At 33.3% G+C, this 17187-nt stretch overlaps 1 protein-coding gene across 2 annotated transcripts in view; it reads left to right on the forward strand.

Annotated features, from left to right (window-relative positions):
• CHD1 (chromodomain helicase DNA binding protein 1) overlaps nucleotides 1–17187 on the forward strand; it is a 62901-nt gene that overhangs the window by 13966 nt on the left and 31748 nt on the right. For both annotated transcript variants that reach the window (XM_070938763.1, XM_070938762.1), the window contains exons 4-12: nucleotides 2118–2222; nucleotides 2666–2733; nucleotides 4015–4164; nucleotides 5272–5540; nucleotides 6638–6863; nucleotides 9813–9913; nucleotides 12271–12449; nucleotides 15042–15169; nucleotides 16711–16927. In XM_070938763.1, the coding sequence (XP_070794864.1) occupies nucleotides 2118–2222; nucleotides 2666–2733; nucleotides 4015–4164; nucleotides 5272–5540; nucleotides 6638–6863; nucleotides 9813–9913; nucleotides 12271–12449; nucleotides 15042–15169; nucleotides 16711–16927 (1443 nt within the window). The remainder of the gene's footprint in view (nucleotides 1–2117; nucleotides 2223–2665; nucleotides 2734–4014; nucleotides 4165–5271; nucleotides 5541–6637; nucleotides 6864–9812; nucleotides 9914–12270; nucleotides 12450–15041; nucleotides 15170–16710; nucleotides 16928–17187) is intronic.

Below are 17187 nucleotides of genomic sequence, written 5' to 3' on the forward strand. Positions count from 1 at the left end.
TAACTGGGTGAATCTCTTCCCAGATAAGCTGCCAAGATCATGCCTCTGATACTTCTATAAAACCTGTCCATCTAATGCCAAATGGAGAAGGATCTGAGCTACTTTGATGCTTAAAATACTTCTCAAAGTTACCCTGCAAGACTGCTCCAATCCCTCCTTCCCAAGGAGAGATTTGATCACTTGAAATACTGTTATAGCATAATAAATGTGTTGAATGAGCCCTCTTTAATATTCTTTGTTCCTATACAAGTAAGAGAAAAATGTTGATGTAAGAATCAGGGTGGATTTGATTTAAATTGAGTTGATTTAAATCACAATTTAAATCACTAGTAAAAAGGCTTGATTTAAATCAACTCGATTTAAATCATATTTTTTAAAGAGCAACTGTCATCTCTGCTACTCATTTGACCCACTGTTGACTCACCAATAGTCCCAGTGTTGCAGAATATACAGCCTCATGCTACATAACTAAGCTCCATTTCATGCTGAATAAACTAAATTATTTATGTATCTTAAATAGAAAAGTATCTTACAATAGATTTTTACCCCAAAAGTTTTTTATTAAAATAAATTTGATAAAAAAATAAAAAAAAATCTGATTTAAATCAAAAAAATCTGATTTTTTTGATTTTTTTTAAAAAAATCATTGATTTTTATCCACCCTGGTAAGAATTATCTAATTTGTTTACTTGCATTTAACAAGCCTATGATTAAAAGTTTCTATTGGAAATGGCTTTTGTGAAATTTTGTTTAAAAGGTAGACATACTAAGTGTAGCACAAGAAAAGTGGCCTAGTGGAAGTATTTTTAAGAGTAATTTGATTTGTTTCAATGCTTAGTTGCTGTTGAAGTCACAGCATAAAGCTTTATTTGCTTTTAAACAAACAGCATCAATTTTAGCATTCCTTATGACCTTCAAAAATCTTACATAGATTTTTTTTATAGATTACTGACAAAAGTAATAAAAATTAAGCTTTGGAAATTATTTTGCAATAGTTGAGCATACCTGATGATACCATGGAAGATTTTTTTTAAAAAAGTAGATAACTGTTTAAAATAAATACTGAACAAATATTTGAACCAGGTGAGTGTTGTTATGGTAATTGTTTACTGTAATACAATAAGATTTCTGTTTGCATTCATTCAGAAGCTCATATGTTGCTGTCTTACTGAATTTATTCTTATATTCCTTTTTTCCAAATGATCATTTGCTAAAAAGATCCTAATCCTAATTACTAAACTATGAATTGGGACCAGGCATAGGATGTTTCCATATATATTTAGCATGCAATTTTGTGTGCCTCCAAGGATGGGTGGTTGAATATTGATAATTGTAATAATAATTCATATGTAATCATTTATATGTAGCACTTTCTAGTGCAAAATTATTACTTATAGCAGCTACAAATGTTTCATTGCTGCATCTAGGCTGAAGCCAGATTGACATTGATCGTAGTAGATAAACACATTTTTATAAGTATTCTTGTAGTTTCTGGTTACCACTCTTATTTGTCTAAAAAAGGATTGTAATTTGAAAATGGTATCTTTCAAAGAAGTAGAAATAATTCTCTTCCATAAAAAGGTATTATCCACTCTGTTCAACCATTTGGTTAAACACACCTGTTCTTGATATCCATAAATATTTTCCCAATTCTGCAGATTGCACTAGTTTAAATAGATTCCATAAACTCGGATTAGATAATGCCCTTTAAATTCAGTGGGTCTCCTCTAATTGTGGTACACAATTTGGAGTAGAGGCAAGTAATGTTTTACAATAACAACTAATTTGTGGGCCAACCTAAATTTTAGGATTAGCCCCAAAGCAACTCACTCGCTACTTAGAAAGCACTGTTTATTGAAGATAGTGGAGAAATGGGCCCTCCATGTGGTAAGCATGTTTGTCCTTTATTATTTCCATTAGGTTATTTTCACTGTAGTAATAATACTTCTACCTACATTCTAGCTATTTGCTGATTTACTTCATTGCCTAATGCTCCTCAGTAAAAGAAGAAATAATCTGGGCTCTTATCTAACCACAAAATTTATTAAGAAATAATATTAGTAACTGCTGCCATTGTCTTACCATTCTGTAATGTTTTTATATGTATCCCACTTCAGTTTTGGAAATCAAATCCAAGCATTCTCGCTGTACAGAGGTCTGCAATGCTCAGGAAACAGCAACAGCAGTCAAAAGCAGCATCCATAAATAGTGGATCAGAAGAGGTAAATAATCATGATGGAATTTCATTTGTTTACATAGTTCAATACATTAAAGAAAAAAATGGAATGATTCTCGTCAAAGAAAAGTTACATTTCAGATTTATGACTAGAAGCTATTTAGATAATAATTGTTTCCTTAACCTGGAATGGCATTGCATCTTTAAAATTGCTTAGCAAATCTATTTCTTCATGATTCTGATTAATATGCTTTAATCTTTGTATAAAAGAGAATTAAAGTCATTGACAGCATCATTTTTAGGGACTTTGATCCAGTTGCCTTTTAATGGATCTTTATAGTTGGTTTTCTTAATTTCTGATTGCAGTCTACAATTTCTTGGTAGTTGGAGTAACTATATATAAATTTGTTGGGCAGAATATACATGTAATGAATTATTACTAAATTAATAGGGTGATAATAAAGTTCATACATATTTCTTGCTGTTTAGGAATCATCAAGCAGTGAGGATTCTGGAGATGACTCATCCAATGAAATCAAGAGGAAGAAACATAAAGAGTAGGAAATAAAAAAAAATTGCTTCATAAAAGTTATTTCATTTACTCCATGCCTACTAGTGCAAGTTTATTTTCAGAGATATTTTGTTTCTTATCCAAGGAATAATATTCTTAAACTTCTTCATTGGTGTTGTATCTTATATAATCATGTCAGGATTTGTAAGAAAACATTCTAACACGAGAAGTTCAGGCAACTACAGCAGAATTAAAAGTATTATTGCCTAGTTTATGTTCCTTTTCAATAAGTTAGAGCAGTGCTGTCCCTCCCACCTCTTGATTTTAAATCTAGGAAGTATAGATTTTTCTTACTGTCATATTTAAGAAATGTTGAGAAATACTTGATGCATAATGCAATATGGAGGAGCTCTACCTCTTTCAGTTTGAGATCATAAGAGGAAACTGTTATACTGTTCCTTCTAGTTTGAAGGCCCTTAGTATAAGAAATACATTTTAAATTATACCAAAACTGCTTTATTTCTGAGATGTAATAATAGAATACTAATAGTAGAAACCATTATAAAAGCAGGAATGAACCACTGCCTCAGGTTCAAATTCAGGACAATTGCTGATGCTAGTGATGCTTGCTGGAGACAGAAAAATATTTCTTGTAGTTAATATCCTGTATATGTTTGGCTCCTTAAAAAATCATTAATATCGATAAGAATTATAGAAGAATACAGCTATTTTGTTAAGCAACCTGTCTTTTTTGGTTTTATTTTTTAAAAATCTACTGTATTTTTTAACTTTAAAGTAGGGCAAAGAGCTTGCAAAGAAACTTCTTTCATTTTCATTTTTTCCTATTTTTTTCTTTTTCCTCATCCACACATCATAATTTCAGAAATATAAAAACAACTTCTCAACAGTATGTAGTATGTATTATGTAAATGCCACTTTCCCTAGACTTAACATTGTTAATATGGCAGTTATCAATGTAAGGAATTAGTTAATGCTATATGTTAATGATTTTAAGTTATTCATGATTAAATATTATCATATGAAAATTTGAAAAGTTATATGAAGTTGAAATACCTACAAAACTATTTTAATTGTTCATTTCAGTTTACTACATTCAAAAGCAATATTTTGATATTTAAAACTTTTTGCATACTTTTCTTGCACATCTTTTATAATAATTTTCTGCTAGGTTCACTATTGCTCCAAAATATGGTGGATAGTAATATTCTTTTTGTGAAACACAATAGTGTTTAATGTTTTTATTAAATTTTGAAAAGAATAAGAATATATAGTTAAATATTTTTTTCTGTAATTTTAACCTGAATAGTGAAGATTGGCAAATGTCTGGATCAGGATCTATTTCGGGAACAGCTTCAGATTCTGAGATAGAAGAAAGCAGAGATAAAAGTAGTTGTGAAGAGAGTGAATCTGATTATGAACCAAAAAATAAAGTCAAAAGCAGAAAGCCTCCAAGCAGGTATGTAATACCATTTTAGGAAATAAAAGTTAATATGCATATCTTCCCTTTAAAGAACCTTTTGAGGTACAAATTTTGAGGTACAAATAAATTGCCATCTAAATATTCATTCAGTAAATTATCTCTCCATGTGCTAGGAAGCTGGATTTTGAAAATAAACATTTAATTGATGGCCTTAGATGAGCAAAGCTGTAATATCAAATGAAAATCTGAGTTTTCAGACAAACCAGAGTAAAATTTTGGGTTGATAACAACTTGAATAGAACGTGTATTCTAATAGAAATGAATACATGTCAACTGCATTAGTCAAATTGCCAACTGGTTACCTCAAATGGATATCTCAGAGATTTTATGGATAGTTTAATCTGTTAGAGGGCATTAATTTTTGTGCTCATTGCTAAATCAGAAGACCTTGAGCTGTTACTTCATCCTATTCATCTGTCATAAAAGGAGGCACAAGTCTCCTTGTGTTCCCTTAGTTATCATAACCTAGTAATGCTATGAATCTAGGCTTTTGCTTAATGAACTTTTGGGCATGCAATTCCGATAATTTTCTAGATGCTACCACTGAGTAGCCAGCCAAATTGCTTATATGATATTTTCTTAATTGAATTTGCTTTTGTATATCATGGTGTATTTTTTTAAAAGTCAGGATAATGTTTTTGGTTCCAAATGATAGTTGATATATTAATCTAACATTCCAGGGAGCACATGGAACATCATAGTTGAGATTCCAGCTGCTTTTTTTCATAATAAATGCTATAGAGAAATCCAGTGTTTGGATCACTTTGATAGGTAGGTTGTCCATTATTCAGCATTCAAACTACATTCCTCATTTATTTCAGTAGTGTACTATGTCCTGTTCCATATGCAAAAGAATGGGCTGAAATTATTGTACAAGAAGAAAAAAAATGAGCAGATACTAGAGCAGTGAAGTTGCTTTGTTTTAATACTTTACAGTTTCCAACCTTTTATTCAAGAAGTTTACAAAAAATCTCAGTATTTGTATAGCCCACAGTTTTCTAAGAATACTCATCAGTCATTTTTTCCAGGCATTGACTCAATAATGTTTTGAAAGACTTATTTTTCTATTATTTATTATTTAAGAATAAAACAAAAAAGTGGAAAGAAAACTTCAGTGCAGAAAAAAAGACAACTTGACTCATCATCATCATCATCAGATGATGATGATGATTATGATAAAAGAGGTTCTCGCCGCCAGGCAACAGTAAATGTTAGTTATAAAGAAGCTGAAGAAGCAAAGACGGATTCAGATGATCTCCTAGAAGTCTGTGGAGAGGATGTTCCACAGCCTGAAGAAGATGAATTTGAAACAATTGAAAAATTTATGGATAGTCGCGTTGGACGAAAAGGAGGTAATCTTCAATTTACATTAGAAAAATATATTCATAATTGTTATAGTTTTGTTTTTATTTCAGTGTACATTGAATGGCTACAGGCTACCTTGGGGCCATATGGCTTGCGATATCTTAAAATTTCATTAAATATACATTTTTCTATGTAAAATAACAGAAAATATATGTTCATATAAAAGATTTGATGGTTTACTCATTAATAAAAGTACTTATTCTCTTTAGCTCACTTAGACATTATTTGTATACTACATGATATACAAGTAGTCCTCAGCTTTCAACTATTCGTTTAGTGACCTTCAAAGTTACAATGGCACTAAAAAAAGACATTGTTTTTCACACTTACAATTATTTCACACTTATTAATTATTGGGGGGGAGAGGAATTTAAAAAAAAACAGGTCAGGTAGATAAGACATGATTACTTGTCTCCTCCCCCCTGCAGAGTGGAGAGATTTGGGAACAAGGGATCACACGTAAGTAAGCAAACATGCAATGAGGAATACAATTGGCAGTTTGAGTAGTGCACTTGCAGTTCTAAGCCCTGAGCCTACTCATGGCTGCTGCCTTACGTATTTTTTTGTTGTGCCTGTTTACTTTCTTGTAACCCCTTCCTCTGCAATCTTTCAGTTCTGCAAGGGGGGGGGGAGATAATAGTCAGCCACAGATATTATGTATTAACTGTAACAGTGATCATATGACTCGGACAGTGCAAAGGGTGTAAACTTGGGCATGGGTCATAAAATTATTTTTCTCAGCCGTATTATAACTTTGAACAGTTGCTGAACAAGACAGTCAGTAAGCCACATCTACCTATATCTTAGTGATTGCCCAGCATGAAAAGGAAACTTCAGCTAATCAGCATCTCTAGCCAAAGTTCCTGAGTCTAACTTGGTATTTTACGGCAATCACTAACAGTTTGTTTTACATTGGTTAAAATCACAATAGTCAATTCTTTGGCAGAATATTATTTCTGTGAAACTTTTAATTTGACAATACTGCATCACATTTTTGCATTAAATGCCTATGGAAGTTTTTATCTTAAAACCATCTAGTATTTTATATTCCATCTAGTCATTAAACTATGACTATTTTTCTCAGCAACTGGTGCTACAACCACTATCTATGCAGTTGAAGCTGATGGAGATCCAAATGCAGGATATGATAAATCAAAAGAATCTGGTGATATGCAGTATTTGATTAAATGGAAAGGTTGGTCCCATATTCATAATACCTGGGAAACTGAAGAAACTCTAAAGCAGCAGAATGTTAGAGGAATGAAGAAACTGGACAACTATAAGAAAAAGGATCAGGAAACTAAGCGTTGGTGAGTGTTTGCAAATTATAATAACATATTCTTAACATTATGTATAATATTTGCATGATATATAAGGCAAGTGTCATTAAATAATTTATATTTTCAAATTCAAGGTATATCAGTACTCCTGATCGCCAAATTCAGGATATCTTCTTGGTTTAGCAGAAGAATGAATAGATTTCTTTTTAATGTAAAATATTTAATAATACAGGTAGTCCTCAACTTAATACCCCAATTGAAACCAGAATTTTTGTTGCTAAGCAAGGCAGTTGTTAAATCAGTTGCACTTGAATTTTTTTTTTTTGCCAATTTGTTAAGTGAATTACACAGTCATTAACAATCTTGTTAAACACTTCCTAAACAGTGATTATATATATATATGGCCACAGTACACTGCAACTGTCGTAAATGCATGCTGACTGCCAATTTTTTGTCATTTGACTCTGAGGATGCTGTGACGATCCTAAGTGCAAGGACCAATCATAAGTCAATTTGTCATTTGAAGTGCCATTGTAACTTCAAATAGTTGCTAAATAAATGGTTGTAAATGGTTGTAAATCAAGGAATACCTGTAAATCCAGGGATTCACTATGCAGGATACAGGATACAGCTTTACTAGACTTTAAAAAACATTGGATGAAAATAAATATCCATAATCATTGCTAAACATTTGGGAAGATGTTTTTATTCTAAAAAGCTATCTAATTTTTGTCTTTAAACCAATGTTATTTAAAATGGAATCTTCAGTTAAAAAGAAGACAATTCTGCTGAAGTTATGAACATATAAGGGTGCAACAGTATAACTCCTGCCATAGTCTGCATTAGAAAATAATAAGAGAATTATTCTTTACATTGATTCATGTTGCACAGAATGTGTAAAAATTCATATTGAAAATTTTATATTCAGAAATGTACAGATCAAATACTAGCTATGCAATATTATTCGAAAATGCATTGTTGATTTTTTTAGCAATAGTAAACTTTACTATTTTACTACTATTTACTAAACTTTGTTGGCTAAGTTATATGTTGGTTAAAAGATTAATTTTATAAAAATGAGATGACTTCAGTCTATAGCAAGATGGTGCCTTGTTTTTAATTGTATGAAAAAAGAATATTCAGTATAACTTAGTTCTGGCTCAATTATGTATAAGTCATTAATATCTGACTAAAGTTCCAATTATGGGTGTACATGAAATAAAAAATCCTTTTTAAAAACAATGACAGAAAACCATGGATTCCAGAAATTCTGCTTGAAGCATTGTTAGGTCAGCCTGAATTCAGCAGAAACAAAACTCCAGACATTTTAGTTATTTTAGGGTTTTTTAGATTTTTTTAAAATCCCACCTTCATTAGTTTTATAAATAACTCAGGGTGGTGAATACTCCTTCCTTCTGTTTACTCTAGAACAACCTTGTGCGATGAGTTGGGCTGAGGGACAGTGACTAGTCCAAAGTCTCCCAGCCAGCTTTCATTTCTGAGATTGGACTAGAACTCACAGGCTCCTGATTTATAGCTTGATGCCATAACCACTCAATTAAACTGGTCTATACCAAAAAGTTTTAGCTGAAACAAAATCCAGAAGGATTCTGGAATTATTTTATAGGGCAAGTAAGTCAAGACTTGTGCATGTCACCCCATCTTTTTCCAAGTGGAGCCAACCCAACTTACTTTCGCAGCACCTGCTCTCTCCTTTCAGCCACAGTCAATCCATGTTTGACCAGTCTGACCACCCATTTTTATAGAACTTTGCCTCGTGCTTTTCTCCTGCCCCAATTTAACCACCAATGCCAGTGTATTAGCCTGTATGCATATTTTTAATTATGAAACTGATTACTAGTGATAAGTGACAGATTCTCAGAATGCCTATTCCACCGGCTTCTGTCCTATAATCTTCATAGCCCATCCTTTCTCTTAGCCATGGTTGCTAATCTCCATACATGCTGTTTTCAAAGAAATTCTTTAGCTGTGATATTTCCATATTATCCACACATTCTGCTTGATATATTGTGGTGTTTTGGCCCATATTTAGACCCATACAATCCTATTTCATTCTCATTACAAACAAGGCATAGGGTAGCTGTTCCATGCACAGAACAATTTGTGTATGGAATGTTTTGTATGTTGCTATTTCTAGTCTTTTTCATACCCCTAGCTAGGATCTAAATACCTTGGTATCAACAGAAAGTTCTTCCTATGTCCTCATGTTTCTGAAAATAAGGTTCATGTGCTATAAGGAAAAGATTAGATTTTAGGCCATGAAGTACATGTCAACAGGTCCCGAAGTGACTGTTAACTCTTTTTCTTGTTATTCTTTTTTATAATTTTTGTTTTTTTTATTATTTATATCTAATAATATAATTGATTAGCTAATATAATCTTCATTTATATTTCGTAGCTAATGAATTTTCATAGCTAATCCAAACAAAATGTCCCTGGTGGGTTATATGTTAACATATAAAAGATACAGTGAAAATATCTTTTTTAAAAAAGTAGGGATTAACTAGTAAAAAAATATGAAATAATAAATCAACCCTCCCTGAAAATGGATGCTGGGAGGTCAAACTAAGTTTGAAGATTTGTGAAATCAAACTGTCTTTCAAGATTTTCTTAAAACCATAAGTGAGAGTTTTACAGACCTGCTGTATAATTATAAACCATTTTTAGTAACTTGTCAGAAAGATAATACCTAAATGCATTAGATAATCTTCCATATTAGCCTAAATCTTTATCTAAATATTTAAGAAAGAGTTTTTGGGGTTGTGCAGGATAACATTGGGAAGTCAAGAAGCCACACTATTCATATTACCCTTCAGGACCCAACCATTGAAAGTCACAACTCTGTAAATGTCATATATGGGGTGGTTGTCATCTCGTTAGATAGAGTATTTTCATACCTTGAAATCGGTATCAATGTTATTTTTAATGATGTCACTAACATGCATATTTTCTTTCCAGGCTGAAAAATGCTTCTCCAGAAGATGTAGAATATTATAACTGTCAGCAAGAGCTTACAGATGACTTGCATAAGCAGTATCAAATTGTAGAGAGAATTATTGGTAGGTGATATAACTTGAAACTTGAAATGTACATGATTCAAATATGTTTAAATTGATAATATTTATATAAAACATTATTTTAAATGTATTTTATTTATTTGTTTAGGTTTAAAGCTGTTGTAATCATGGTGACTCTCTTAAAAATTACTTACTATCTGGGTTTTGCTGAAAATAGATAAATTAACTTTAAACAATGCTGTTGAATTTGTAAATGCAGTAATAGTAGAGCAATATAATTACTTCACCACTCTTTCTGCCATATTGTAAGCTTAAACTTAAATTCTTATCAATTTTGATAACCTGTATTTGATTGCACTCAAGCTTTTGCCAAATCAAAAATTTACCTGGATGGGTGACCAGGAGGCAATGCAGGAGCAATCATGTCAATTGCCAATATCAACCCCTTATTCCATAGGCAGATCAAGTATCCTACAGAATGTACATCAGGGCTTTGGGGAAATCTTCAAGAAGTGCCCTATGAAATTAGTTGTTTAGGACAGTGATTGTAATAGTCCCATCCTCACCTTATCTGTGGAAGACTATCTCTGATCATATGTAGTCTTCTAGACAATAACTCCTCATCCTCTTCCTCCCTACTATGGGTTACGTCTAATGTCTGAAATGGTACAAGATTTCCTGCTTGAGCAGGGGGCTGGACTAGAAGACCTCCAAAGTCCCTTCTACCTCTATTCTGATTCTGATTTTAATGCATCATTGATACCCAGATGGGCATATCTCCAAGAGGAAGAAATGCCCATCTGGGCATATCACTCCCTTCTATATAAATCTCAGTAATACTTGCCTAATCCATCTGCTGATCCAAGATCAGAATTTGAATGAGAAAGGTTATATTATGGAGAAACCTGACATTCAGTAGCAATAGTTTGATCCCATAGTATAGCAGTGTCCCACTACTTGGTTACCAAGATGAGGTGGAGAGAGGAGGAATTAAAGTAGGGCAGCTCATCCCCTATCTCCTCTCATATATTACTATTTTGATACTATCTTTTCCTCACTAATCCCTTCCACTCCCCATTCTGATAATTAATGGAGTTGACTAATTTACTTCCTTATATCCTTCCAGCTTCAGTCAACCCTTTTTCCCTGTGGCTTTTCCTTCTCTCTAAATGGAGTGCCCCCCTTTGTGGAGAGCATTCTACCATCCTTGTACCCCCCACCCCCCCGCCACCTCTTTGGATGGTAATTTGCACTGTATTATTTCTACAACTGACATAAATCTGGTCATCCAATTTCTTTCTACCATATTTTTCGGAGTATAAGACACACTTTTTTCCCTCCTAAAAGAGGCTGAAAATTTGGGTGCGTCTTATATTCCGAATGTAACTTTTTCGAAGCGCTTCTTCAGCCCTAAGGAGGCACTAGCGAGTGAAGCTATCTCCGCTTCCCTGCTTTGCCTGCTCCCTCCACAGACTCTCAGCTGTGAAGCTTTTTTTCAGCCCTAACATGCTAGCAGTGAAGCGCTTTGCCTGCTCCCTCCCCTCCCACTTTCAGCTGTGAACGTTTTTTTTAGCCCTAACAAGGCGCTAGCAAGTGAAGCGTGGTTTGCCCGTTTTTCTCATTGCTTCTCTCTCCAAAGATCAGTTGTCCTTTAGAAGCTGTTTTTTATTCCCAAGCAGGGGATAAAAACCAGCAAACTAATGTGCTGAAGCTGACCAAACTAAGGACGTTAGCCAGATGAATACCTGGTAGGCAGATTTTTTTTTTCCTATTTTCCTCCCCAAAAACTAAGCTGCATCTTATACTCCAGTGCATCTTATACTCTGAAAAATACGGTACTTAATTCAAACTATTCAAGTTTTTTTACCTTTTCCTTAGGAGCCTACATGCAGTTCACTTTTGGTGTTGATTTGGGGGAGAAGAGGACACTCTGTAGACCCCTTTTTTGTTAGCTACTCTAGGGTTGAACTCTCCCCCCCCACCTATTTAGCATATACATGAAACCACTGGGTGAGGTCATCCAACAATTTCCTTTTCCATGTACCTTCCACTGAAGTTGTCTCTGGCTTTCCCAGGCTTAATCTTCTGGCTGCCTCTTCAGCTTGCATTCTTGCATTGTTCCTTTTTTATTCAGTCCAGTTTCTACTCTGATGCTATTTCAGCTTTTTAACTCCCATTCACAGATCTCCAAGCTATTAACCATTCTCTCAAAACATTTGTCACTTTTTTCATTTTCTTTTTTTCTTTTCGCAAATCTTTCCTTGTTAAGCAATTACATTCATTCAAACTCAGACATTATTAACGAGTATTGTATTTTAATCAGGTTTTGTGTACAATCTGTTCTTCATGATTCATTAAGTGAAAATGTTGCTTTTCATTTTTATGCTTATTTTCTATAGCCCATTCTAATCAGAAGTCAGCAGCAGGTTATCCAGATTATTATTGTAAATGGCAAGGTCTCCCTTACTCAGAGTGCAGCTGGGAAGATGGAGCTCTTATTGCAAAAAAGTTCCAGTCACGCATTGATGAGTATTTTAGTAGAAATCAGTCGAAGACTACTCCATTTAAAGATTGTAAGGTAGGTAAACTTTAAATTCTATTAGTAAATGTATCATATTCAGCATTTAAAACATAGACGTTTTCATTGTGCAAATGAATAAAGTCCATAAATAAAGGCATGTATAAATTCAATAAATATGAGTCGAGTTGTCCTCAGGATAAACAAACACATCACATTCTAAGTGGTGATTCAGTCAAGATTGTCTTTCTCTGAAACATCTAGGAATATGCCAATACAGAAACTGCTTTTTATTTCAAGTATGAAACAAAACTTTCCTCCGGAGAGTGTTCCAAATTGGGATAGCTATTCAATCCACAGTAAACTATGGCAACTCAGAACAAGCTCCTGGACCCTTGTTTTCAGTCATGGATCACAAGATTGGCATTCCATGATGACAGCCCCTGGTTAACCAACTTATGCAAAAACTAGCAAGAGAGAGGCTGTTTAAAGTATTTTTGAAAACATAAAAATATAATCATAAGTAACAATGGAATCATTTAAATTCTGTGAAGAATACTTGAAAAATGACATGTTTCATAAGCATTACCTTTGTACCTTCAATAGGCAGGCTAATTTATTTATTTAACCAAGCAATCAGTTAAATAGGAAAATAAATAGGGAAAAATAAGCAGGAATATTAGGTGTTAGTATTAAATTGCTTCAGCTACTGAGTCTCCATTCTTAAGGGTCCTCTTTGTAGACTTCAGCTCAGCATTCAATATCATTATTCCAGATATTCTTCTAACTAAATCAAATCAGTTAGCTGTACCTGATCACACTTGTAAATGGATCATAAGTTTCCTAACAGACAGGAAGCAGCAGGTGAAGCTAGGCAAAATCACATCAGATACCTGTACAAATAGGACAGGAGCCCCCCAGGGCTGTGTGCTCTCTCCACATCTCTCTCCACACCAATGACTGCATCTCAAAAGATCCCTCTGTTAAAATATACTGATGTTTGCAGATGATACAACAGTGATTGGTCTCATTCGAGACAACAACAAATCTGCATACAGACGGGAGGTTGAACAACTAGCCTTGTGGTGCAACCGGAACAGTCTTCAACTAAATACACTCAAAACCGTAGAAATGGTGGTAGATAACTATACTACCACCTCTTACAATACTAGACCACACAGTATTACCAGTAGAGACCTTCAAGTTTCTAGGTTCTATCATATCTCAAGACTTAAAATGGACACCTAACATCAAAAATGTCATCAAAAAAGCACAACAAAGAATGTTCTTTGTGCGCCAACTCAAAAAAATCAAACTGCCCAAAGAGCTGCTGATTTAGTTCTACAGAGGAATTATTGAGTCTGTCATCTGCACCTCTATAACTGTCTGGTTTGGCTCTGCAACCCAAGAAGACAGACACAGACTTCAGAGGATAATTAGAACTGCAGAAAAAACAATTACTACCAACCTGCCTTCCACTGAGGACCTGTATACTGCACGAATCAAAAAGAGGGCTGTGAAAATATTTACACACCCCTCACATCCTGGACATTTCAACTCCTACCCTCAAAACGATGCTATAGAGCACTGCACACCAGAAAACTAGACACAAGAACAGTTTTTTCCTGAATACCATCACTGCTAAACAAATAATTCCCACAATACTTAGTAAAATTATTTACTAAGACTGTACAGTAGAACCTCTGGTCACAACCATAATTTGTTCCATAACTTCGGTCACAACCCAATTTGGTCATGAGCGGAAGCAAGACTGATTGAACATGCGCTTAAAAAAAAAAGGCATGTAAGGGGAAATTGACCGCGACGTGTTTGATCTCCACCCGAGTATGCGTTCGCGACAAGATTCAAAACTTACATGACTTTTTTGATCTGAACCCAATTTGGTCGTGGTCAGAAGCATTCGTGACCAGAGGTTATTCTTCTCATCCTTCCTATTACCTATCTCCTCCCACTTATTACTATAACCTTGTTGCTTGTATCTCTATGATTTATATTGTTTTATTTGTTTCCTAATATGATTTGATTGCTTATTTAGTAACCTATGACTATCACTATGTTGTATCTTATGATTCTTGATGAATGTATTTTTTTCTTTTTATGTACACTGAGAGCGTATGTACCAAAGACAAATTCCTTGTATGTCCAATCACACTTGGCCAATAAAGAATTCTATTCTATTCTATTCTATTCTATTCTATTCTATTCTATTCTATTCTATTCTATTCTATTCTATTCTATTCTATTCTATTCTATTATTCTAGGGTCTCAAGATATAGTTACATGGCATGTTGTGTCATACACAGTCAGCTGCTATTTTGCTCTCCTTGGCGATCTTTAGCCTCAGCCGATGGGTTTCTGACAGACGGAAAGGGAGTTTACTCTGATAGGCGGAAGAACCTTTGGCTGGGGCCAAAGGCTCCCAATACTGTCATGTATGTGTACGATTACTGCCACAAAATAGCGATGCGTTTTTAAATTTTTATATATTTTTTTTACATTAGTAAATCTTCATCTCCTATAACCATTAGAACTTGGTATCTCTGTTGTCTTTGAATGTCAGATAGTATAGAATTCAGGTTTTCAATTGAAAGCTAAATAAGGAATAAAAATATTTCTTTTTTACTTTGGTAGGTTTTGAAGCAAAGACCAAGATTCGTGGCTTTAAAGAAGCAACCTAATTACATTGGAGGTCATGAAAACCTAGAGTTAAGAGATTATCAATTAAATGGACTAAATTGGTTAGCCCATTCATGGTGCAAGTATGTACATATTTAAAATCTTACAACCATATATTAAAGTGCATATATATATTTGCTCTGTTCAGTTTTACTAACAGAAAATAAGTGTCATACACATTTTCATTTAGCTGACTATTTATTATTTATTTATTTACTTTGACCTTTAACTGGCTGCACTTCTTGCTTCTTGTTTTGGAACGCTCGCCATTGCCTAAGACTGAGAGAATGACTTGCCCAAGGTCACCCAGCTGGTTTTGTGCTTAAGGCAGGACTAGAATTCAGAGTCATATAGTTTCTAGGCCAGTGACCTAACCACTATACTAAACAGGTTTTCTTATCAGCATAAATATGTTCCACTCATACTTGAAGGTGCAAAAATAATAATTATATTCTAAAGATATTTCAGGTTTAACATAGGGACTTTGCAAAATTGATGCTTATTGGGGCCTTAGTACATTTAGAAATAAGAATCTTGCTTTCTGTATATGTTTAACCCACAGTTTTAGGATCAGATAAAATCTATTCTTTCCTTGCTCCTTGGAATTTTAAAATGTATTTAATAATCTAATTTAGCAAAGTGGGAGAAAAGTACTGTTGTCTTATTAAACCATGAAGATCAAAAACTTGCCAGCCAGTTATATAGCAACAAACTACACCAAAAAGGAAAATATGTCACATATAGTAGTTACGCAGAAAAACTATTAGAAGAAAATACAGCAAACATTCAGAAAATGTGAAACTCAACATTGAGTTGACAATTATTTTTATTAGGAATAATTCTAGAAAACATAAAAGTATCAAAATTTATTAAGTATGTGTGTATGCATAATGTATTTTAACAGCTGTAACAAAAATCAGCTGTAATTGTGTGTGTGTGTGTATATGTGTATCTCTCTCTCTCTATATATATATAGATAGATGATAGATAGATAGATAGATAGATAGATAGATAGATAGATAGATAGATAGATAGATAGATAGATAGATAGGTATGTATGTATGTATGTATGTATGTATGAGACACATTGTATAGCAAAGGTAAATTCAGGTATTTTGAATAATAGCTTTTAGGAAAAGAGTCAAGTGATTAATCAAAAATAATAACAGATACTAGGAATAACATCCAATGATTAACCAAAGTATACTATAAATATTTAGATAGTGGTTAGCAGTTGGGAAATAAAGGGGAAGGGGAGAATGTGGCTACCAAAAGGTGTGGTGGATTTTTTTGTTTTGTTTTGTTTTTTGCAGAGAAGATAAATTAGTAGTTCTGTAACTTTCACTTTGCTTTTTGTGTCTTTATTCTTGTTTCATTTTTTAATGATCTATCAAAGCTTATGCAATTAAATAATAATGTAAACAAATCTTTTCAGTCCTTTATCCCCTTGATTCCATGTGAATTATAATATGAATAAATATTGTAAAAATAAGTAAAATGTTAATATTTAAATGACTATATTGGTCAAATTTAGAAATTAATGCTATCATAATAATTTCTAACATGTAGGAATTAATGAATCTGTATGTGATGTTTAACTTATTTTGTTCATACCATTTTACAGGGGAAACAGCTGTATTCTTGCTGATGAAATGGGTTTAGGCAAAACAATACAAACCATCTCCTTTTTGAATTATTTATTTCATGAGCATCAGTTGTATGGACCTTTCCTTCTTGTAGTACCTCTTTCCACCCTTACATCTTGGCAAAGAGAAATCCAGACATGGGCTCCGCAGATGAATGCCGTAGTTTATTTGGGAGATATTACCAGTAGAAATGTGGTAAGTGGAATTATAAATTAATGGGAAACAGAGATCTGGAAGTATTATTTGTATAGTGGTGTAATTTTAATCCGCATCTTTATTAAAGAGTTTTTATATTAATTTTTATTATTTATTATTTGTTTTTAGATAGACATTAATTAAAATATAGTGACATTATTTAATAGTTCGATATTTGGTTGAACAAGAGAAAACAGACTGTAAAATAGGAAATAGATCTCATATGTAACATTTATATTTAACAAATCTCTTTAATTGGC

The sequence above is a fragment of the Pituophis catenifer genome, unplaced genomic scaffold (genome assembly GCF_029215685.1).
Source record: "Pituophis catenifer annectens isolate HBS135680 unplaced genomic scaffold, rPitCat1.0.hap2 SCAF_2, whole genome shotgun sequence".
NCBI lineage: Eukaryota > Metazoa > Chordata > Lepidosauria > Squamata > Colubridae > Pituophis > Pituophis catenifer.